Consider the following 25,116-nt stretch of genomic DNA (forward strand, 5'->3'; position numbering starts at 1 on the left):
ATGTTAAATTTTTCAAGACAAAAGGACACGCGATGGTCAAAATATTGTTCCCAGCAGCCTCACAGAAGGATAGGGTTTGAGGTCTCAAAGAAGAAGACGCTAACTTACGGTATCAAAGACCGTAGAGAATCAAATCGAAGACTGCTTTGTTGGAAATTAAATCTAAATTGCTTTTCTAGGATAGATACAAAAATACTTTCGAAATCTTTAAGTGGTATATTAATTGCAATATTCCTTGGTGTTTTCTTTTGCCCTTCAGCACATTTTTGGCTAATTTCTTAGCATCATGATACAATTTGTGCTATGAGGTTTCGTGTTGCCCAGTACTTCTTTTGTTTCTTCTAATTAAGTTAATGGCTGTTCTAAGTTAGACCAGCTGTGCTTGAAGATAATGTTAACTGATCGTCGAATAGAGACCAATTAACAGAAGATTGCTCAAGTTGAAGCAGAGAGTTATGCAAGGAATAGTATTTGCTAAGAACATTCAAAACTTTTGGATTTGGAAATCAAACAGCAAAGTCTTTAATTTTCCTTTACGTGATCACGTCATGCTAATACTAATAAAATTTCATGCATATCATGAACTTCCTTGACACCGCATCCCGAGGAGAAATTTGCACAATATCATGCACAATTGTTTTTACTTTTTTACTATTTATTGTTTTTTAATGTAAAAATGATTCCATATATGAATTAATGCAGCGATCTGATTGCATAAATTTATTCATTTGAAGAACAATATTGTAATTATATTTGTAATTTAATGAATTATTACATGATTATGAAGTAATAATGTAGAGGACTATAAGGACCGAAAAGACTTACGAACGAAAATTGTACACAAAGATAAGACTTTTGAACATTACTGGTACTAAACTCAAACTTTGTGAAATGCCACATTATACTAAAACTAAAAGACATGAGGTGCACGGTTCATTGCATATGAATATTCAACTATGCACCTCTCTCTCTCTCTCTCTCTCTATATATATATATATATATATATATATATATATATATATATGTATGTATGTATGTTTGTGTGTGTGTGTGTGTGTTAATTTTCTAACTTTTGTTTTCCCTCTTCAATCATGCCTTTCAATAGCTTACGCTTTTATATATACAAATGTAATTTTTCTTGTAGCCAAATTTTTTTAGCACTAATTTTTATATAAAATCTTGATTATTATATATATAAAAAGAAGATATTAGACTTGAAATTATGGTAAAAATACAAAATTTAGAGATTGATGGCTAAAATATAAAACGTGAAGAGAATTTATGGCTAACCTCATATTAGCGACACTTTTTATTTTGGTTAAAAAGTTCTTTTTTTATCCTCTGAGTTAGAGAAAGGAAAGAAAAGGTAGTCAATTAAAATCAATTTCATTCATAAAAAATATCAATTTTGATGTCGATGGTTTACATTTGATGAGAGAATTTTGATGGTAGTGACTTTTTTTAAGGCCATAGGCTGGGCCACTAGGGCTAGTGTGCCTATCCAAACCTTTTTTATATTAAAAAAACTTTTAGCATTGGATTTTTGAAGATTTTTATTTTTATTTTTTTAATTTTATCCTTTAATATTATATTGATTTTGAATTTATTTTTATTTTTTTTATCATATAATTAAAATAAATTTTTTTTGAAGAAAACAAATGCGAGCTTCAATTTTTTTTAAAAAAATAATTCTAACCTCATTTTTACAATCATCTAGGTTACAATTAAACCCGAGCATCTAGTCTTTGTTTTTTTATGTCAATTGATTAAATTTGAAAACAACGACTTTTTTTTGTAAATGACGTTGAAGTCCAGAGGTTCAATTGCAATTGATCCATGGGCGAAATTAAAAGAAAGAAAAGATTTCATGAATAAGGGCCCAATCGCTAAATGTCAGAACTTCAGGGGGGAAAATAAAGATTCCCAATTCAGCCGAAGAAATGACGTCATTCCAGAGACAAAGACAGACAAAAGGGGGGACGAAAAGAAAAAAAACAGAGACAAAGGAAGAAGGAGAGGAGAAACTGGGGAGAAAAAGGACGGAGAGAACTCAAAGGATGACATAGGGAGAGAGAGGGACCAGAAACGAAAAAAAAAAAAAAAACAGAGAAAAGGCCATATAGAGAGAGCCAACAAACACAAAAAAACAAAGAAACCATAGAGAAGGACAACTAAAGAGAAATAGACAAAGACGAAGGGGAGGAAAGTAGCGTTGTCCAAACCAGCATCACCTCAGTTTACGTATGTTTGTTTTTATGTTTTAAAAATATTTTAAAAAAAGTTTTAAATTTTTTTTGTTTAAAATTAATAATTTTTTAATATTTTCAAATCATTTTGATATACTGATGTAAAAAATAATTTAAAAAAAAATATTATTTTGATATATTTTCTAGCAAAAAACACTTTAAAAAGCAACGCTACCACACTCTCAAACACGCTCGTCTCCAACGACAATTGAAATAGGTAAGCTTTCTTTCCCCCATGTTGGCATTTTAATTACCCTGTTCCTGTAGCAAGCATGCACGAAAAATTCACGCATGCCTGCTGATAATGGCCGGTTTGGTCACTGGGTTGGGCCAATGAGAAAGCCATGCCTGCTAGATCAAGCCCAACCCATACGGCTGGGTTGGATCCGGCCTAAAAAAAAAGAGGAATCGCAAAAAACAGGCTGGGCCTGGGCTTTAAGCCCAGGCATCCTATTTTTTTTGGGCTAAGGGTGTGTTTGACTCAAACACACTCTTATATCCTTTTCCTTTAATTTCACTCTTCTTTATTTTAATATCTAGCCAAACAAACCTTTTAGATATCAGAAAATTCTAAAAAATTTGAGGACTCTTTATTTGTGGACCCATCACACCTTTTTTTTTTTAGACTTTATTGAGTATTTTGGGTTGTAGACGTATACTATGAAATGCGAATCTAGTATCTAGTATGCAGTATATATCTGTCTTTTTTTTTTCTTTCTCTAAAATACATATAATAGAAATATGTTTTTTTGCTTTCAATCCAAATTTTATTCATTAGCGCCAGAGTCGGGAATACCATAATTTTTTTTGTTACGTAATATTTACCAATGTCAGAGTTGGAAGTATTTGTAGTCGAATAATCACTAGCACCAGAGTCAGAAATATTATAAACAGACCATAAAAAACAGAATAAAACAAACCCTTATCAATTTAAGACAAAACCAGCAATGCAGTCTTAGGTAAGGACGTTTAAGAGATGATTTTTTTTTTGCGTAACCAGTCTCGTACCATAGAATCTCTGTTGACTAGTTATGATTTTTAGTGACCGTAATACTAGGTGATGACTCCTTAAACTAGACATTTTCCCTCTAATAATAAGATGTCATATATATATATATATATATATATATATATATATATATATATATTCTTTTACCATGAAATTTTTTAAGATTACTATGATGTCAGTTGCGACAGTTTAAAAGAAAATCCAGGTAATTATACTAAATACCATTAACATAATCAATCCAAGAAATGAATAAAAGCTTTTGCTGGGAAACGAAAATATTTAAAGTCCGGTTGAATTCTATGATTCAATATATTCAAGGTAGAAAAAAAATAAAAAAAATTACAAATCTTGGATACTATGTTATAGCATCTTATTCGAAGACTATCTTACAAAGTGAAAAATTACTTCTTCCACATTTATTTGCATCTAATAATTTAATTTTCAACAATAAAACAACAAATGAATAGCCAAATTATTTATGAATCATGTCCATTTTGGAGTAGTAGCTTTAATTTCCAACAGCTGACTTAGCCTCACGAAGATGCTTCTCCCTCGAGAGTAATTTAGCCAACCTACACCAACAAAACAAAAACTTAATAAATAAATAAATAAATAAAAGAATAAAAGAATAATCAAGATGAAACAAAGAGTATTATTCATTTATTTATACTTTCTGAGAGCCTCTTCATTAGTCATCTTATTGATAGGTTCAAAGACTCCGGTAGCCAAATTCACCCTTGAAACTGGCTTCTTCAACAATTCCTCGCCCACTTTCACAAGATTCTCCAAATTCTCTTTCGTGGCAACATCCACAGATGAAAGTGTTCCGGTCAATGTGTCATCCTGCATTGATTTTTCACACGTATTATAAGGTTAGATTTCCCCACTTTGCTTCATGAATAAATAATTAAGCACCTGAATTAGCATGATAAATAAGCACCTGAATTCGAAGATAATTTTCCTCGGAGTTGAGGGCTTGAAAAACAGTGGAAATATGAAAATCAACCATGTCAGCACTAGCTTGTGTGAAAACATCCACTAATGGAGTAGAATGATCACTAGTCAACCATCCCAAGAGACCCCATTTAGCCGCTTCTTCTGCATCATACTTTTCTTCTGATTTTGCTGTTCCAGTGCCCAGGGACAGGACTAGAAATCGGCCATATTCCATCGGGTTCATGCGGTAGGAGTCAGGTCCCTCCCAATTGATTGCTTTTGAAACTTCACTGATGGCAACTAGAGTCTGATCAAATTCCAAAAAGAAATGAATGATATAAGATTCTTTATTAATAGAAGGTCAATAAGTGTTTGAAGATTGATAAATCAGAAACATACTGGATTGTTTGCTGCCACACCACCATCAATAAGATTGAAATCTCTAACTTTGCCCGATGGATCCTTGGTTTCAAAATAATGGGCAGGAAGATAAGTCGGGGCAGCTGAAGTTCCAATGCAGATATCAGACAAAAGGGCATCCGTTGATGGGTTATTCTTCACATTATAGCTAGAAAAGATAGTTGGCTGGAGGCGCTTGATGTCAAAAGTAGGGATCACAATATTTGTCAATGTCTGGTGCAACCATGTATCTCCCAACTTTTCCTTGACAATACTATGCAAGAATTTGCCATCATACTTTGGTCCTCCCAGAGTCTTTACCAGATTTGCAGCCGAGGCAAATTTAGAGCTATTGGCAGACAGCACTTAAATTAGTATCTTCATGGATGAAAATCAGTTGTAATGCAATAATTCATCATCAGCATTAATTATTACCTGTCTTGAGGAAATATTTTAGGGCAGTTCTCAAGGTAGAAGTCATTGATGTCTTTAGCAGCAAACAAAGGGCGGTTTTGCTTATTCGGTGCAGCTAGCATAGCCGTCACGAGGCCGCCAGTGCTAGTCCCTGAAATCACATCAAAGTAATCCGCAAGCCTTGCATCTGCACCATCCAGCTTCTGTAAATTTGAATAGAAAAGCTAATCAGTGATACAAAAAAGAGATAAAACTGTGTGTGTGAAAAATAAACGACCATTACAATTCAATATATATACACATTGATGCATGTAAAACTATTTAGTGTTAAACTTACGCCATGCATTCAACTTAATTTTTTTTTATTATATATGATCATGAACCCGAAAACACAAAAGCACGCAAGATCTTGCATGTCTATTTGACATGCATTAGTATACGTGCTAAAAGAGCCCGTTTTCTTTTCTACCTGAAGCTCAGACTCTAAAAAGGCGAGGATAGTTCCTGGTATAATGCCTCTTATTCCACCTCCATCGATGCTAAGAACAGTGATCTGGTTTCCTTGAGTTGGAAGTTGAAGGGGAGATCTTGGAGTTTGCATGTTAGCCATATTAAAAAACAAATGCTGAAAATGTAATGAGGGAATCAAGAGACCTAGTAAGTGGAAGAGTTGAAGAGTTTTAGCGTAAACTTTCTGGGAGCTTGATGAGAGATCGCTAGTATACTCAAATGTAGTGAAGTGTTGTAACCTTGCAATCTGCCAAAGGGGGATGCTGAGGTATTTATAGACCTCTAACCCTTCATGGTGTTCGGAATTTTCAACAAATTCCCAACACTTAGTCACCCAAATTTGACCATCCTGTAGTTTCCTGGATGGGCCGGGAACAATTTTGAATGGATCCAACTTATCTGTACTTATCACTAACAGTTCTTAGCTGACACGGTTCAAGGTGGACCACTTACAAATTGGGTCCAAGGGTACAATTGGACATTCAAATTCTCAAATCAAAGAAAGCAGACACTAAAATTGGAATGGTAGGTATTTTGCTAGCACATAGTTAAATAAGTTAGTTGATGAAGATCATTAGTGCAACTGGTTGGATTTGAACATGTTATTTTCCCCAATTTGATTCCTAATGGCCATTAAGGTTTAGTTTAATGCTTTCTTTTGGTTCACGAGTTCATGCAACTATTTTCGAAGAAACAACTCCTGTTAGCATCAAAATGGGATTTTGCAAAAGTTATAACCTTTAAGGAAAAGCAGTTAGGCAAACTTTATGATTTTCCAAAGGAATTTCTTTTTGATGAATTTACTTTGTCGAGGTTTACTTATCATTGAAATCACCTTTAAAGATAGGAACTCAGATTTTTAATAGCTTTGTGGGTGAAAGAACCTAAAGAACAAACGACCAAGCTTCATGATACGTGTCTTAGCCGATGACCGATCAAACAAAACCATTAATATAATATTGCATTGAAGGAAAATTAATTTGATTATCACACTTAGAATGTGCGTGTGATTATCAATTTGCTCATTTCGACTTTTCATTACATCGTCACCTTCCAAGCTTCATTTTGTTTGCGTCTCTTGAATATTTTCTGAACTTCCATACACACCGTGCCTAACAGGGGATTTCAATCGATCGAAAACAATAATTAATCTTAAGCAAAGTCTTCAATTGTCTTGATAGGATCATAACTGCCTGTTAATAATAAAGAATTTAATCAATTTAATAGCTTTTTGAATTTAAAATTTAAACAAACACACAATACATTATAGTTAATTTTTATTAATTAGAATTGGGATAGTAATATTTAAATTTATGATCTCTTGGTCAACTAGTTGTAATATCATGACAAAAAATATTGCAAGATATAGTGGCTTCAATTAATTTTTTAATATTAGTTTTTCTATTGTATGAGACCGTCGCCTTTTACGAATTGAAATTCATATATTTTGAAGTCGGACATTTGATTCATTATTTAGGGCTTGAATCAAAGCATATGATTTCAATGTGCTTGATTAACAAGAAAGCGCATCAATCTAATAAAGAAATATTTTCAATCCAATGTGATTTCTATCAATCATGCCACTATGTTGCATCAAACCTAATCATTCTAAACTACAATTCACGTGGAGTCTCAACTGCAAGTCTCGCAACATATATTATTCTTTCTAGTTAACTAGCATTTGTTTTTCTAATTGCATGGATAAGGAAAATGCCACTGAAACTAAAGGATGAAATTATTGATGGAATGAAACAAATTTTTTTTATAGATAATTTTTATTTATGAATCTGTTGGTCAAATAATCACTGACAGACTAGTAGTACTGTAAACACCCATAGAATTTAATGTTGATAAAATTGTTAAATTTTGTAGTGATTTCTACATTTTCACATGATGATTTACCCAAATGAAAAGTAATAATATAGATATCTGATTGAAAATGTTATCTATCATAAAAACTAAATAGTAATTTTTATAAAAATACAAGGACCAAAAAGACTTCCTAAATAACCAAGTTTTTAAACAAAAATAAGATTCTTGAACATTAAAAGTACTGAAATGAAACTTTGTGACATACCCAATTTTTTTTTTGTCGCAGATATATACGTGTCACCTAAGAGCTTTTTATAATTTGTATATTTTGATAAAAAAAAATACTTCCAATTAAAATTATTGAATATTTTAATATATACATGTCACCTACATCCTTGTGTTGTTCATGTTAGTATATCCTTATAGGTTTTTTTATGACAATTATCATTTGAATTTCCAGTTCAATTCCTTGTCAAGGAATAATTATATTTGAGCAAGATATGCTTTTTTATTATTTTTGTATCTTTTAGAGACTTAACCATATGCAACACGTAAAAATATATTTTTTTATATTAATATTATCATTTTTTTATATATTTTTTAAATTTTTTAATAAGGACATGTTTAGCAAAAACCTGTTTTTTTTTTTAAATAAAATTTTCAAAACAAGTCTATGGGGTGTTTGCCAAACAAACTCTTAAAAAAAAAACCTTAATAAAAAACAAACAAGTCTTTGTGTTTTTCATGTTAGTATATCCTTAGTTTTTTTTTATGACATTGATTATCATTTGAATTTCCAGTTCAATTCCTTGTCAAGGAATAATTATAACTGAATATTCAGTACCTGGCTGTTTGTTTCATCACCACATATCACACAAGTATGAAGTTAATTTCCATGCATGAAAATTGTTTGTTAATTTTTTCAAGACAAAAGGACACGCGATTGTCAAAATATTGTTCCCAGCAGCCTCACAGAAGGATAGGGTTTGAGGTCTCAAAGAAGAAGACGCTAACTTACAGTATCAAAGACCGTAGAGAATCAAATCGAAGACTGCTTTGCTGGAAATTAAATCTAAATTGCTTTTCTAGGATAGATACAAAAATACTTTCGAAATCTTTAAGTAGTATATTAATTGCATTGTTTGGTGTTTTATTTTGTCCTTCTGGACATTTTTGGCTAATTTCTTAGCATCATGATACAATTTGTGCTATGAGGTTTCGTGTTGCCCAGTACTTCTTTTGTTTCTTCTAATTAAGTTAATGGCTGTTCTAAGTTAGACCGGCTGTGCTTGAAGATCATGTTAACTGACCGTCGAATAGAGACCAATTAACAAAAGATTGCTCAAGTTGAAGCAGAGAGTTATGCAAGGAATAGTATTTGCTAAGAACATTCAAAACTTTTGGATTTGGAAATCAAACAGCATAGTCTTTAATTTTCCTTTACATGACCACGTCACGTTAATACTCATAAAATTTCATGCGTTTCGTGAACTTCCTTGACACCGCATCCCGAGGAGAAACTTGCACAATTAATATAGAAGCCAAAATTAATACTTGAGAAAACTTGACTGGTGATCTCGAGGATTATATAAATTTGACATGCATGTACGTTGTTAAAGATTTTAATATAAAATTATTATTACAATCACATTTAATAAGTTTAATTTTTTAAATAAAAAAATTGAAATAAATTTTTAATATGATACCTGAATTTTAATAAAAAACAATCATGTATATATTTCATGCCCTTACCATCCTCCTTTCATCGATATATTTGCGTAATAATGTTCTCCTCATGAAAAATTTATGAGGGTTTTTTTTTTCTGTATTATGATAAGGCCAAAGAAAAATACTACACATGTCTTCAACCCTTTTACTTTCAAACAAATAAAAAAGTTCAAATCTAGGAAAGTGGTGAGTAATTAATGAAAAAAATCCATCAAACTTAGCCACGTAACTCTAAATTTTTTAATGGTAGCTGAAATGGTGGCTCTACTTTTCTAATGGCATTGCCCCAAGATCATGGCTGTCGAGAACAAGAGCATACAAGGAAATTTCCTTCCTTGACGCATATAATATAATACGTATGTTTTTATTTGTTGTTAATTAGGCATGCTAATATACATGTGTGTGTGTCTTTGGAATTCTTTTTGTTTTTCGTTTTTTGGAAAACACGCGTTCATGTCAGTGCAGTTACATTTCTTTAGACAAATCTTGGTATTAAGAAAACTCAATTGTCAAAGTCTGTGTTTGTTTGACTTATACTTACTGATTTGTCCCCCAAGTAGTACCTATTACTCAATTGGCTACGCAAACAAAAACAACTTCCAATTGGGCCCATCATCTGGGCATCACTGAATTAATTCTAGCTATAAGATGTTGCCTTTAAAATAATAATAATAATAATAAAACACAACCTATTTGTTTTTTCATAAATCTAATTTAAGACATGAATTAATTCGGTAATGTTTGATAAATGGTGATCCAATTGGGAAATATTTTTGGTTACTGACCTAGTTGAGAATCACATAATAGTTAGGGGGTAAATATGTCCTTTATCCAATTATTTTTCTATTTTTAGGTCAAATTAATTTATAAATATATTTATTCACAATAAAATAAATTGTAAATGTTATTGAGTAGAAATAAACTAATTTTGAAATAAGTAAAGGAATTACTCTTGCATTTAAAAAGAAACTTTCTTTAAGAAAAAAAAACTATTAAACTTTTATATTATACTTATTGGCACCAAATTTATCAGTAATTAAAAAGAAGAAAGTAACTCATTGTATTTTTACTGGACACAAAGAGAAAAGTAGTTTTTAGGGGAATCAAAATTAACTTTTCATGCTAATTTTAAAAACACCATCGAAGTTTATTGTGTTTTTCACTCTAGTCTCCTGTTTTTGAAATTTATCCTCCTTTAATAAATCAGAACAATTTTATAATAAAAGGATTAAATAAAAAAAAGCCTTAATGATAAAAAATAAAAAATCAATCACACTGCTACAATTTATAGTGACGCTAGAGGGAAAATGCCACGTGGTTTAGTTTTTCAGTAATTTATGACTCTAAGTGAGAATTAATTAACATTCCCAATAAGCCATAGGAAATGCGATCCAAGTCCAGAGAATACACTCCACCAGATGATGGGCTTGAACTGTGTAGATCCCTTGGCAACTTATACATTCCTTATTGGGCCAAGCACCAAAACACATTTAATTACAGGCAAGATAATCTGAATATATATATATATATATATATATATATATATATATATATATATATATAATTACACCCTTGGATCATCACGTCAACCTCTCTTTGTAGATAGTCCCTCAAAATCTTGGGGGTAAGAGAAGTTTTAGTTTTTTGATAAAATGGGGTAGAAAAATATTGATAAAATGGAGAAGGTTTTTGTGCTTCATGATGAAAATGGAGAAATGAGAGGAATGTGGGCTTGTAGGCACATTGACTACAAATAATTTCCGTGTTTGCGTTGATTGTCAAGAGTAAAGGGGAGGGTGATTGTTTTGAGCAATTCTAATATTGCCATTTAGAACCAATCTGCAGATACAGAAATCCAGATTTCTTGTCGTCATCATCAGATCAGATCAGAAAATGAAATAAAGAATTAATCCATATGGTGTTAACATGTTAATTACTTGGATCACTGTTGTTATGCTGCCAATAACCATCTTGACATACTCTTTTTTTGGAGTAGGATATTGAAGCACAGTGGAACTTTGTTGCTTCCAATGCTGAACATGTCACCAGCTGTGGATAACAATGTCTTAACTTCTGAAGCTCCTAGTTTTTACCTTAGCTAGCTGCTTCTCCATATTCTTGAAATTACTTAATTGTGTTTAAGGTCTATCACCTTCGAAGGAACAAACAGGAAAGAAAAAAATTAGTACAAGTAATCATGCCAATTAAGAGATAGATAACTTCAGATGAATTCAGTTTTATGCACACAGAATTATCTAAGCAAAATGAAGTCACTCCAACAAGTAGCAGTATTATTATATATAACCAAAATCCACTCCAACAAGTAACAGTATTTTAGTTTGAACACAATTATTTTTGTAATGTCTTGGAAGACATATTAAAATATTATTTTAAACTGTCACATCCTCACATAAAAAAATACAACAAAGTAAACAACTAGCCATGGAAAATAATAATATACTGTGTAACCGTGTTCTGTTCTCCCGCCGTTCTTATTTTTTTATATATAAAAAGATATTAAGTTATTATAAAAATGTTTTTTTTAAATGATTTGAGTTATCGACGGGTTAAGAAAATTGATTTTATTTCAATTAAATTATAACAAAAAAACAACAATAATAAATGGATAAAATAAAAAAATAATCATGATAACATAAAAAAAAACATTTTCTCATAAAAAAAATATAATATATCTTAATTCGCAGCGAATTAAATATATTTGAAAGGATAAAATAAAATTTTGAAGAACATAATAAAAAAATATTATAATCTTTTTTTTAAAGCGATCTCATAGAAAGGGTCGAGTCAATTCAATTTAACTTATCAAACCTGGAGTTTAAATCATGAGATTATAACCCGATAGAAAAGAAAAAAAATAAAATTACAAAACTCATTTAAAAAAAAATATTGAATAATAAAATTAAAAAAAAATCTAATAAAAATAATATCAACCAGCGTTAGTTTTTCAAGCCCTGTGATCTAGGTTATTAAACTATGAAAAAAAAAACTTTCTAATTTAACTAATTTCTTAAATAATAATAAATTTGAATTGGATAATCACATAGCATGCAATACGGTTTAATTATGAGTTATTAATTATACGGATGAGTTAAATGTAAACGAGAGGGTTTCAATTTAGTATAAGCTGGAGGAGAAACTTGGATGAAAAATTGATGAATTTTTTTATTTTTGCATTGCAAATCCAATGTTGCGAGAGTGGAGGAGAGCATGAGCTTCTTGCTGGATTGCAGTTCATGATGGCCACTAATTCTACCTTTGAAGCTTTTTTTGGTAATGTGGTACTTATAGTATGATTGAGATCTTATTGTTTAGTTTTTATTATTTAAATTTAATTTTTATTTTAAATCTTTTTTTAAATCATAAATATAAAAACTAGTTGAAAAAAAATTGTTTAGCCCTCAGCGCAAGATATAAATCTAGTCTTATCACTAAATTTTGTATCGGAAAAGAAAAAAACATGAAAAAGATAGTGAGAAAAGAGAGAGAGAAATGTAAAAAAAAAGAAGAATTTCAAGATAATTGTTTAATTTATTATGAAATGAATTTAAATTGAAATTTATGGACAAACAAAAGACAATACAACAATCTGAAATATCTTTGTCATTAGAGGAAAAGGAAAGAAAAGGCAATTAGCGGCGAGCAATGTGTCTCCAACCAAAAATTTGACACAATATTGGATTGTTCCCTGCTTATCATTTAGAGGATTCGAATTCTAAAGATCATATATACATATATCAAGAAACTTGATTTCGATATACAAAAGTTTTCTAAAGATCTATTGTTTTCTAAGAAAAACTAGGTAATTATTAAATAGTATGAACAAAATAAAAATAAAATAAAAATCAGCTTTACCTGCAAAAAATAAAATATTTATAGTCTGATTGAATTACATAATATTAATTACAAATCTAGGATGCCATGTGCATAGCATCTTTATTCGAAGACTATCTTATACAAAGTAGTAAATTATTTCTTCCAGATTTTATTTGCATCTAATAATTTAATTTTCAATAATAAAACAACAAATGAATAGTCAAATTATCTATGAATCATGCCCATTTTGGAGTAGTAGCTTTAATTTCCAACAGCTGACTTAGCCTGACGAAGATGCTTCTCCCTCGAGAGTAATTTAGCCAACCTACACCAACAAAACAAAAACTTAATAAATAAATAAAAGAATAAAAGAATAATCAAGATGAAACAAAGACTATTATTAATTCATTTATACTTTCTGAGAGCCTCTTCATTAGTCATCTTATTAATAGGTTCAAAGACTCCGGTAGCCAGATTCACCCTTGAAACTGGCTTCTTCAACAATTCCTCGCCCACTTTCACAAGATTCTCCAAATTCTCTTTCGTGGCAACATCCACAGATGAAAGTGTTCCGGTCAATGTGTCATCCTGCATTGATTTTTCACACGTGTTATAAGGTTAGATTTCCCCACTTTGCTTCATGAGTAAATAATTAAGCACCTGAATTAGCATGATAAATAAGCACCTGAATTCGAAGATAATTTTCCTCGGAGTTGAGGGCTTGAAAAACAGTGGAAATATGAAAATCAACCATGTCAGCACTAGCTTGTGTGAAAACATCCACTAATGGAGTAGAATGATCACTAGTCAACCATCCCAAGAGACCCCATTTAGCTGCTTCTTCTGCATCATACTTTTCTTCTGATTTTGCTGTACCTGTGCCCAGGGACAGGACTAGAAATCGGCCATATTCCATGGGGTTCATGCGGTAGGAGTCAGGTCCCTCCCGATTGATTGCTTTTGAAACTTCACTGATGGCAACTAAAGTCTGAACAAAAGAAATGAATGATATAAGATTCTTTATTAATAGAAGGTCAATAAGTGTTTGAAGATTGATAAATCATAAACATACTGGATTGTTTGCTGCCACACCACCATCAATAAGATTGAAATCTCTAACTTTGCCCGATGGATCCTTGGTTTCAAAATAATGGGCAGGAAGATAAGTCGGGGCAGCTGAAGTTCCAATGCAGATATCAGACAAAAGGGCATCCGTTGATGGGTTATTCTTCACATTATAGCTAGAAAAGATAGTTGGCTGGAGGCGCTTGATGTCAAAAGTAGGGATCACAATATTTGTCAATGTCTGGTGCAACCATGTATCTCCCAACTTTTCCTTGACAATACTATGCAAGAATTTGCCATCATACTTTGGTCCTCCCAGAGTCTTTACCAGATTTGCAGCCGAGGCAAATTTAGAGCTATTGGCAGACAGCACTTAAATTAGTATCTTCATGGATGAAAATCAGTTGTAATGCAATAATTCATCATCAGCATTAATTATTACCTGTCTTGAGGAAATATTTTAGGGCAGTTCTCAAGGTAGAAGTCATTGATGTCTTTAGCAGCAAACAAAGGGCGGTTTTGCTTATTCGGTGCAGCTAGCATAGCCGTCACGAGGCCGCCAGTGCTAGTCCCTGAAATCACATCAAAGTAATCCGCAAGCCTTGCATCTGCACCATCCAGCTTCTGTAAATTTGAATAGAAAAGCTAATCAGTGATACAAACAAGAGATAAAACTGTGTGTGTGAAAAATAAACGACCATTACAATCCTATATATATACACATTGATGCATGTAAAACTATTTAGTGTTAAACTTACGCCATGCATTCAACTTAATTTTTTTTTTAATTTATGATCATGAACCCGAAAACACAAAAGCACGCAAGATCTTGCATGTCTATTTGACATGCATTAATTAGTATACGTGCTAAAAGAGCCCGTTTTCTTTTCTACCTGAAGCTCAGACTCTAAAAAGGCAAGGATAGTTCCTGGTATAATGCCTCTTATTCCACCTCCATCGATGCTAAGAACAGTGATCTGGTTTCCACGAGTTGGAAGTTGAAGGGGAGATCTTGGAGTTTGCATGTTAGCCATATTAAAAAACAAATGCTGAAAATGTAATGAGGGAATCAAGAGACCTAGTAAGTGAAAGGGGTTTAGCGTAAACTTTCTGGGAGCTTGATGAGAGATCGCTAGTATACTCAAATGTAGTTAAGTGTTGTAACCTTGCAATCTGCCATAGGGGGATGCTGAGGTATTTATAGACTTCTAAGTTCTTACCCTTCATGGTGTTTGGAATTTTCAACAAATTCCCAAGACTTTACTCACCCAAATTTGACCATTCTGTAGTTTCCTCGATGGGCCGGGAACAATTTTGAATGGATCCTACTTATCTGTATTTATCACAAACAGTTCTTAGCTGACACGGTTCCGGTTGGACCACTTACAGATTGGGTCCAAGGGTAGAATTGAACATTCAAAATTCTCAAATCAAAGAAAGCAGACACTAAAATTAGAATGGTAGGTATTTTGCTGGCACAAAGTTAAATAAGTTAGTTGATGAAGATCATTAGTGCAACTGGTTGGATTTGAACATGTTATTTCCCCCAATAAGTTCGAAAGCAACTATTTTCGAAGAAACAACTCTTGTTAGCATCAAAATGGGATTTTGCAAAAGTTATAACCAAAAGCACCGACGAATTCATGTAAGAAAAAGCAGTTAGGCAAACTTTATGATTTTCTGAAGGAACTTCTTTTTGATGAATTTACTTTGTCGAGGTTTACTATATCATTGAAATCACCTTTAAGGATAGGACCTCAGATTTTTAATAGCTTTGTGGGTGAATGAACCTAAAGAACAAAGGTCCAAGCTTCATGACACGTGTCTTAGCCGACGACCGATCAAACAAAACCATGAATATTATAATATTGCATTTCAGGAAAATTGATTTGATTATCACACTTAGAATGTGCGTGTGATTATCAATTTGCTCATTTCGACTTTTCATCACGTCGTCACCTTCCGAGCTTCATTTTGTTTGCGTCTATTGAACATTTTCTGAATTTCCATACACACCGTGCCTAAAAGGTGATTTCAATGGATCAAAAACAATAATTAATCTTAAACGAAGTCTTCAATTGTCTTGATAGGATGTTAACTACTGTTAATTTACTCAACTCAATAGCTTTTTAAATTTAAAATTTATAAAAACACATATCACATTATAATTAATTTTTATTAATTAAAATCGGGATAGTAATATTTAAACTTATGATTCCTTGATCAACAAGATTTTTGGATAGTGTATTTTTCAGAGACTTAACCATATACAACACACGTAAATGTTTTTTTATATTAATATTATCATTTGTTTGTATATATATATATATTTTAATTTTTAATAAGGGCATATTTAGCAAAAACTTGTTTTTTTTTTAAATAGAATTGTTCAAAAGAAGTCTAAGGGGTGTTTGCTAAACAAACTCTTTTAAAAAAAAAAAACCTTAATAAAAAACAAACTAGTCCTTGTGTTTTTCATGTTAGTATATCCTTATAGCTTTTTTTATGACATTGATTATCATTTGAATTTCCAGTTCAATTCCTTGTCAAGGAATAATTATAACTGATTATCCATGAAAATTGTTTGTTAATTTTTTAAAGACAAAAGGACACGCGATGGTCAAAATATTGTTCCCAGCAGCCTCACAGAAGGATAGGGTTTGAGGCCGTAGAGAATCAAATCGAAGACTGCTTTGCTGGAAATTAAATCTAAATTGCTTTTCTAGGATAGATACAAAAATACTTTCGAAATCTTTAAGTAGTATATTAATTGCATTGTTTGGTGTTTTATTTTGTCCTTCTGGACATTTTTGGCTAATTTCTTAGCATCATGATACAATTTGTGCTATGAGGTTTCGTGTTGCCCAGTACTTCTTTTGTTTCTTCTAATTAAGTTAATGGCTGTTCTAAGTTAGACCGGCTGTGCTTGAAGATCATGTTAACTGACCGTCGAATAGAGACCAATTAACAAAAGATTGCTCAAGTTGAAGCAGAGAGTTATGCAAGGAATAGTATTTGCTAAGAACATTCAAAACTTTTGGATTTGGAAATCAAACAGCATAGTCTTTAATTTTCCTTTACATGACCACGTCACGTTAATACTCATAAAATTTCATGCGTTTCGTGAACTTCCTTGACACCGCATCCCGAGGAGAAACTTGCACAATTAATATAGAAGCCAAAATTAATACTTGAGAAAACTTGACTGGTGATCTCGAGGATTATATAAATTTGACATGCATGTACGTTGTTAAAGATTTTAATATAAAATTATTATTACAATCACATTTAATAAGTTTAATTTTTTAAATAAAAAAATTGAAATAAATTTTTAATATGATACCTGAATTTTAATAAAAACAATCATGTATATATTTCATGCCCTTACCATCCTCCTTTCATCGATATATTTGCGTAATAATGTTCTCCTCATGAAAAATTTATGAGGGTTTTTTTTTTCTGTATTATGATAAGGCCAAAGAAAAATACTACACATGTCTTCAACCCTTTTACTTTCAAACAAATAAAAAAGTTCAAATCTAGGAAAGTGGTGAGTAATTAATGAAAAAAATCCATCAAACTTAGCCACGTAACTCTAAATTTTTTAATGGTAGCTGAAATGGTGGCTCTACTTTTCTAATGGCATTGCCCCAAGATCATGGCTGTCGAGAACAAGAGCATACAAGGAAATTTCCTTCCTTGACGCATATAATATAATACGTATGTTTTTATTTGTTGTTAATTAGGCATGCTAATATACATGTGTGTGTGTCTTTGGAATTCTTTTTGTTTTTCGTTTTTTGAAAAACACGCGTTCATGTCAGTGCAGTTACATTTCTTTAGACAAATCTTGGTATTAAGAAAACTCAATTGTCAAAGTCTGTGTTTGTTTGACTTATACTTACTGATTTGTCCCCCAAGTAGTACCTATTACTCAATTGGCTACGCAAACAAAAACAACTTCCAATTGGGCCCATCATCTGGGCATCACTGAATTAATTCTAGCTATAAGATGTTGCCTTTAAAATAATAATAATAATAATAAAACACAACCTATTTGTTTTTTCATAAATCTAATTTAAGACATGAATTAATTCGGTAATGTTTGATAAATGGTGATCCAATTGGGAAATATTTTTGGTTACTGACCTAGTTGAGAATCACATAATAGTTAGGGGGTAAATATGTCCTTTATCCAATTATTTTTCTATTTTTAGGTCAAATTAATTTATAAATATATTTATTCACAATAAAATAAATTGTAAATGTTATTGAGTAGAAATAAACTAATTTTGAAATAAGTAAAGGAATTACTCTTGCATTTAAAAAGAAACTTTCTTTAAGAAAAAAAAACTATTAAACTTTTATATTATACTTATTGGCACCAAATTTATCAGTAATTAAAAAGAAGAAAGTAACTCATTGTATTTTTACTGGACACAAAGAGAAAAGTAGTTTTTAGGGGAATCAAAATTAACTTTTCATGCTAATTTTAAAAACACCATCGAAGTTTATTGTGTTTTTCACTCTAGTCTCCTGTTTTTGAAATTTATCCTCCTTTAATAAATCAGAACAATTTTATAATAAAAGGATTAAATAAAAAAAAGCCTTAATGATAAAAAATAAAAAATCAATCACACTGCTACAATTTATAGTGACGCTAGAGGGAAAATGCCACGTGGTTTAGTTTTTCAGTAATTTATGACTCTAAGTGAGAATTAATTAACATTCCCAATAAGCCATAGGAAATGCGATCCAAGTCCAGAGAATACACTCCACCAGATGATGGGCTTGAACTGTGTAGATCCCTTGGCAACTTATACATTCCTTATTGGGCCAAGCACCAAAACACATTTAATTACAGGCAAGATAATCTGAATATATATATATATATATATATATATATATATATATATATATATATATATATAATTACACCCTTGGATCATCACGTCAACCTCTCTTTGTAGATAGTCCCTCAAAATCTTGGGGGTAAGAGAAGTTTTAGTTTTTTGATAAAATGGGGTAGAAAAATATTGATAAAATGGAGAAGGTTTTTGTGCTTCATGATGAAAATGGAGAAATGAGAGGAATGTGGGCTTGTAGGCACATTGACTACAAATAATTTCCGTGTTTGCGTTGATTGTCAAGAGTAAAGGGGAGGGTGATTGTTTTGAGCAATTCTAATATTGCCATTTAGAACCAATCTGCAGATACAGAAATCCAGATTTCTTGTCGTCATCATCAGATCAGATCAGAAAATGAAATAAAGAATTAATCCATATGGTGTTAACATGTTAATTACTTGGATCACTGTTGTTATGCTGCCAATAACCATCTTGACATACTCTTTTTTTGGAGTAGGATATTGAAGCACAGTGGAACTTTGTTGCTTCCAATGCTGAACATGTCACCAGCTGTGGATAACAATGTCTTAACTTCTGAAGCTCCTAGTTTTTACCTTAGCTAGCTGCTTCTCCATATTCTTGAAATTACTTAATTGTGTTTAAGGTCTATCACCTTCGAAGGAACAAACAGGAAAGAAAAAAATTAGTACAAGTAATCATGCCAATTAAGAGATAGATAACTTCAGATGAATTCAGTTTTATGCACACAGAATTATCTAAGCAAAATGAAGTCACTCCAACAAGTAGCAGTATTATTATATATAACCAAAATCCACTCCAACAAGTAACAGTATTTTAGTTTGAACACAATTATTTTTGTAATGTCTTGGAAGACATATTAAAATATTATTTTAAACTGTCACATCCTCACATAAAAAAATACAACAAAGTAAACAACTAGCCATGGAAAATAATAATATACTGTGTAACCGTGTTCTGTTCTCCCGCCGTTCTTATTTTTTTATATATAAAAAGATATTAAGTTATTATAAAAATGTTTTTTTTAAATGATTTGAGTTATCGACGGGTTAAGAAAATTGATTTTATTTCAATTAAATTATAACAAAAAAACAACAATAATAAATGGATAAAATAAAAAAATAATCATGATAACATAAAAAAAAACATTTTCTCATAAAAAAAATATAATATATCTTAATTCGCAGCGAATTAAATATATTTGAAAGGATAAAATAAAATTTTGAAGAACATAATAAAAAAATATTATAATCTTTTTTTTAAAGCGATCTCATAGAAAGGGTCGAGTCAATTCAATTTAACTTATCAAACCTGGAGTTTAAATCATGAGATTATAACCCGATAGAAAAGAAAAAAAATAAAATTACAAAACTCATTTAAAAAAAAATATTGAATAATAAAATTAAAAAAAAATCTAATAAAAATAATATCAACCAGCGTTAGTTTTTCAAGCCCTGTGATCTAGGTTATTAAACTATGAAAAAAAAAACTTTCTAATTTAACTAATTTCTTAAATAATAATAAATTTGAATTGGATAATCACATAGCATGCAATACGGTTTAATTATGAGTTATTAATTATACGGATGAGTTAAATGTAAACGAGAGGGTTTCAATTTAGTATAAGCTGGAGGAGAAACTTGGATGAAAAATTGATGAATTTTTTTATTTTTGCATTGCAAATCCAATGTTGCGAGAGTGGAGGAGAGCATGAGCTTCTTGCTGGATTGCAGTTCATGATGGCCACTAATTCTACCTTTGAAGCTTTTTTTGGTAATGTGGTACTTATAGTATGATTGAGATCTTATTGTTTAGTTTTTATTATTTAAATTTAATTTTTATTTTAAATCTTTTTTTAAATCATAAATATAAAAACTAGTTGAAAAAAAATTGTTTAGCCCTCAGCGCAAGATATAAATCTAGTCTTATCACTAAATTTTGTATCGGAAAAGAAAAAAACATGAAAAAGATAGTGAGAAAAGAGAGAGAGAAATGTAAAAAAAAAGAAGAATTTCAAGATAATTGTTTAATTTATTATGAAATGAATTTAAATTGAAATTTATGGACAAACAAAAGACAATACAACAATCTGAAATATCTTTGTCATTAGAGGAAAAGGAAAGAAAAGGCAATTAGCGGCGAGCAATGTGTCTCCAACCAAAAATTTGACACAATATTGGATTGTTCCCTGCTTATCATTTAGAGGATTCGAATTCTAAAGATCATATATACATATATCAAGAAACTTGATTTCGATATACAAAAGTTTTCTAAAGATCTATTGTTTTCTAAGAAAAACTAGGTAATTATTAAATAGTATGAACAAAATAAAAATAAAATAAAAATCAGCTTTACCTGCAAAAAATAAAATATTTATAGTCTGATTGAATTACATAATATTAATTACAAATCTAGGATGCCATGTGCATAGCATCTTTATTCGAAGACTATCTTATACAAAGTAGTAAATTATTTCTTCCAGATTTTATTTGCATCTAATAATTTAATTTTCAATAATAAAACAACAAATGAATAGTCAAATTATCTATGAATCATGCCCATTTTGGAGTAGTAGCTTTAATTTCCAACAGCTGACTTAGCCTGACGAAGATGCTTCTCCCTCGAGAGTAATTTAGCCAACCTACACCAACAAAACAAAAACTTAATAAATAAATAAAAGAATAAAAGAATAATCAAGATGAAACAAAGACTATTATTAATTCATTTATACTTTCTGAGAGCCTCTTCATTAGTCATCTTATTAATAGGTTCAAAGACTCCGGTAGCCAGATTCACCCTTGAAACTGGCTTCTTCAACAATTCCTCGCCCACTTTCACAAGATTCTCCAAATTCTCTTTCGTGGCAACATCCACAGATGAAAGTGTTCCGGTCAATGTGTCATCCTGCATTGATTTTTCACACGTGTTATAAGGTTAGATTTCCCCACTTTGCTTCATGAGTAAATAATTAAGCACCTGAATTAGCATGATAAATAAGCACCTGAATTCGAAGATAATTTTCCTCGGAGTTGAGGGCTTGAAAAACAGTGGAAATATGAAAATCAACCATGTCAGCACTAGCTTGTGTGAAAACATCCACTAATGGAGTAGAATGATCACTAGTCAACCATCCCAAGAGACCCCATTTAGCTGCTTCTTCTGCATCATACTTTTCTTCTGATTTTGCTGTACCTGTGCCCAGGGACAGGACTAGAAATCGGCCATATTCCATGGGGTTCATGCGGTAGGAGTCAGGTCCCTCCCGATTGATTGCTTTTGAAACTTCACTGATGGCAACTAAAGTCTGAACAAAAGAAATGAATGATATAAGATTCTTTATTAATAGAAGGTCAATAAGTGTTTGAAGATTGATAAATCATAAACATACTGGATTGTTTGCTGCCACACCACCATCAATAAGATTGAAATCTCTAACTTTGCCCGATGGATCCTTGGTTTCAAAATAATGGGCAGGAAGATAAGTCGGGGCAGCTGAAGTTCCAATGCAGATATCAGACAAAAGGGCATCCGTTGATGGGTTATTCTTCACATTATAGCTAGAAAAGATAGTTGGCTGGAGGCGCTTGATGTCAAAAGTAGGGATCACAATATTTGTCAATGTCTGGTGCAACCATGTATCTCCCAACTTTTCCTTGACAATACTATGCAAGAATTTGCCATCATACTTTGGTCCTCCCAGAGTCTTTACCAGATTTGCAGCCGAGGCAAATTTAGAGCTATTGGCAGACAGTACTTAAATTAGTATCTTCATGGATGAAAATCAGTTGTAATGCAATAATTCATCATCAGCATTAATTATTACCTGTCTTGAGGAAATATTTTAGGGCAGTTCTCAAGGTAGAAGTCATTGATGTCTTTAGCAGCAAACAAAGGGCGGTTTTGCTTATTCGGTGCAGCTAGCATAGCCGTCACGAGGCCGCCAGTGCTAGTCCCTGAAATCACATCAAAGTAATCCGCAAGCCTTGCATCTGCACCATCCAGCTTCTGTAAATTTGAATAGAAAAGCTAATCAGTGATACAAACAAGAGATAAAACTGTGTGTGTGAAAAATAAACGACCATTACAATCCTATATATATACACATTGATGCATGTAAAACTATTTAGTGTTAAACTTACGCCATGCATTCAACTTAATTTTTTTTTTAATTTATGATCATGAACCCGAAAACACAAAAGCACGCAAGATCTTGCATGTCTATTTGACATGCATTAATTAGTATACGTGCTAAAAGAGCCCGTTTTCTTTTCTACCTGAAGCTCAGACTCTAAAAAGGCAAGGATAGTTCCTGGTATAATGCCTCTTATTCCACCTCCATCGATGCTAAGAACAGTGATCTGGTTTCCACGAGTTGGAAGTTGAAGGGGAGATCTTGGAGTTTGCATGTTAGCCATATTAAAAAACAAATGCTGAAAATGTAATGAGGGAATCAAGAGACCTAGTAAGTGAAAGGGGTTTAGCGTAAACTTTCTGGGAGCTTGATGAGAGATCGCTAGTATACTCAAATGTAGTTAAGTGTTGTAACCTTGCAATCTGCCATAGGGGGATGCTGAGGTATTTATAGACTTCTAAGTTCTTACCCTTCATGGTGTTTGGAATTTTCAACAAATTCCCAAGACTTTACTCACCCAAATTTGACCATTCTGTAGTTTCCTCGATGGGCCGGGAACAATTTTGAATGGATCCTACTTATCTGTATTTATCACAAACAGTTCTTAGCTGACACGGTTCCGGTTGGACCACTTACAGATTGGGTCCAAGGGTAGAATTGAACATTCAAAATTCTCAAATCAAAGAAAGCAGACACTAAAATTAGAATGGTAGGTATTTTGCTGGCACAAAGTTAAATAAGTTAGTTGATGAAGATCATTAGTGCAACTGGTTGGATTTGAACATGTTATTTCCCCCAATAAGTTCGAAAGCAACTATTTTCGAAGAAACAACTCTTGTTAGCATCAAAATGGGATTTTGCAAAAGTTATAACCAAAAGCACCGACGAATTCATGTAAGAAAAAGCAGTTAGGCAAACTTTATGATTTTCCGAAGGAACTTCTTTTTGATGAATTTACTTTGTCGAGGTTTACTATATCATTGAAATCACCTTTAAGGATAGGACCTCAGATTTTTAATAGCTTTGTGGGTGAATGAACCTAAAGAACAAAGGTCCAAGCTTCATGACACGTGTCTTAGCCGACGACCGATCAAACAAAACCATGAATATTATAATATTGCATTTCAGGAAAATTGATTTGATTATCACACTTAGAATGTGCGTGTGATTATCAATTTGCTCATTTCGACTTTTCATCACGTCGTCACCTTCCGAGCTTCATTTTGTTTGCGTCTATTGAACATTTTCTGAATTTCCATACACACCGTGCCTAAAAGGTGATTTCAATGGATCAAAAACAATAATTAATCTTAAACGAAGTCTTCAATTGTCTTGATAGGATGTTAACTACTGTTAATTTACTCAACTCAATAGCTTTTTAAATTTAAAATTTATAAAAACACATATCACATTATAATTAATTTTTATTAATTAAAATCGGGATAGTAATATTTAAACTTATGATTCCTTGATCAACAAGATTTTTGGATAGTGTATTTTTCAGAGACTTAACCATATGCAACACACGTAAATGTTTTTTTATATTAATATTATCATTTGTTTGTATATATATATATATTTTAATTTTTAATAAGGGCATATTTAGCAAAAACTTGTTTTTTTTTTTAAATAGAATTGTTCAAAAGAAGTCTAAGGGGTGTTTGCTAAACAAACTCTTTTAAAAAAAAAAAACCTTAATAAAAAACAAACTAGTCCTTGTGTTTTTCATGTTAGTATATCCTTATAGCTTTTTTTATGACATTGATTATCATTTGAATTTCCAGTTCAATTCCTTGTCAAGGAATAATTATAACTGATTATCCATGAAAATTGTTTGTTAATTTTTTAAAGACAAAAGGACACGCGATGGTCAAAATATTGTTCCCAGCAGCCTCACAGAAGGATAGGGTTTGAGGCCGTAGAGAATCAAATCGAAGACTGCTTTGCTGGAAATTAAATCTAAATTGCTTTTCTAGGATAGATACAAAAATACTTTCGAAATCTTTAAGTAGTATATTAATTGCATTGTTTGGTGTTTTATTTTGTCCTTCTGGACATTTTTGGCTAATTTCTTAGCATCATGATACAATTTGTGCTATGAGGTTTCGTGTTGCCCAGTACTTCTTTTGTTTCTTCTAATTAAGT

At 31.5% G+C, this 25,116-nt stretch overlaps 4 protein-coding genes and 1 long non-coding RNA gene across 7 annotated transcripts in view; 1 reads left to right on the top strand and 4 right to left on the bottom strand.

Moving 5' to 3' along the window:
- The window catches only part of LOC18106604 (patatin-like protein 2), a 50,446-nt gene that overhangs the window by 4,954 nt on the left and 20,376 nt on the right, over positions 1 to 25,116 (bottom strand). The window contains exon 2 of the mRNA XM_006372474.3: positions 23,255 to 23,298. The gene's annotated coding sequence lies outside the window, so the exon portion shown is untranslated. The remainder of the gene's footprint in view (positions 1 to 23,254; positions 23,299 to 25,116) is intronic.
- Positions 3,532 to 25,116, bottom strand: part of LOC112324710 (patatin-like protein 2) — a 41,970-nt gene continuing 20,385 nt past the window's right edge. The window contains exons 2-8 of one of the 3 annotated variants that reach the window (XM_052448636.1): positions 14,988 to 15,031; positions 5,474 to 5,618; positions 5,026 to 5,207; positions 4,591 to 4,939; positions 4,196 to 4,498; positions 3,926 to 4,098; positions 3,532 to 3,827 (exon numbers count right to left, since the gene is read on the bottom strand). In XM_052448636.1, the coding sequence (XP_052304596.1) occupies positions 3,764 to 3,827; positions 3,926 to 4,098; positions 4,196 to 4,498; positions 4,591 to 4,939; positions 5,026 to 5,207; positions 5,474 to 5,614 (1,212 nt within the window). In that variant the 5' untranslated portion in view covers positions 5,615 to 5,618; positions 14,988 to 15,031 and the 3' untranslated portion in view covers positions 3,532 to 3,763. Of the gene's footprint in view, positions 3,828 to 3,925; positions 4,099 to 4,195; positions 4,499 to 4,590; positions 4,940 to 5,025; positions 5,208 to 5,473; positions 5,619 to 14,987; positions 15,032 to 23,254; positions 23,299 to 25,116 lie in introns of all 3 variants that reach the window. The other 2 variants (XM_052448635.1, XM_052448634.1) reach the window with 2 other exon arrangements.
- Positions 3,985 to 25,116, top strand: part of LOC127904516 (uncharacterized) — a 48,489-nt gene continuing 27,357 nt past the window's right edge. The window contains exon 1 of the long non-coding RNA XR_008057788.1: positions 3,985 to 4,127. This is a non-coding gene — a long non-coding RNA (uncharacterized LOC127904516). The remainder of the gene's footprint in view (positions 4,128 to 25,116) is intronic.
- On the bottom strand, positions 12,929 to 14,994 carry LOC18108921 (patatin-like protein 2). Its single transcript, XM_006387126.3, has 6 exons — positions 14,847 to 14,994; positions 14,396 to 14,577; positions 13,961 to 14,309; positions 13,574 to 13,876; positions 13,304 to 13,476; positions 12,929 to 13,213 (listed from the first exon to the last, which is right to left on the bottom strand). Exons 1-6 carry the CDS (start codon positions 14,985 to 14,987, stop codon positions 13,150 to 13,152), a joined length of 1,212 nt encoding a protein of 403 aa, XP_006387188.1. The 5' UTR covers positions 14,988 to 14,994; the 3' UTR covers positions 12,929 to 13,149.
- Positions 21,196 to 23,261, bottom strand: LOC127904514 (patatin-like protein 2). Its single transcript, XM_052448631.1, has 6 exons — positions 23,114 to 23,261; positions 22,663 to 22,844; positions 22,228 to 22,576; positions 21,841 to 22,143; positions 21,571 to 21,743; positions 21,196 to 21,480 (listed from the first exon to the last, which is right to left on the bottom strand). Exons 1-6 carry the CDS (start codon positions 23,252 to 23,254, stop codon positions 21,417 to 21,419), a joined length of 1,212 nt encoding a protein of 403 aa, XP_052304591.1. The 5' UTR covers positions 23,255 to 23,261; the 3' UTR covers positions 21,196 to 21,416.

The sequence above is a fragment of the Populus trichocarpa genome, chromosome 17, assembly GCF_000002775.5.
Source record: "Populus trichocarpa isolate Nisqually-1 chromosome 17, P.trichocarpa_v4.1, whole genome shotgun sequence".
Classification (NCBI taxonomy): domain Eukaryota; kingdom Viridiplantae; phylum Streptophyta; class Magnoliopsida; order Malpighiales; family Salicaceae; genus Populus; species Populus trichocarpa.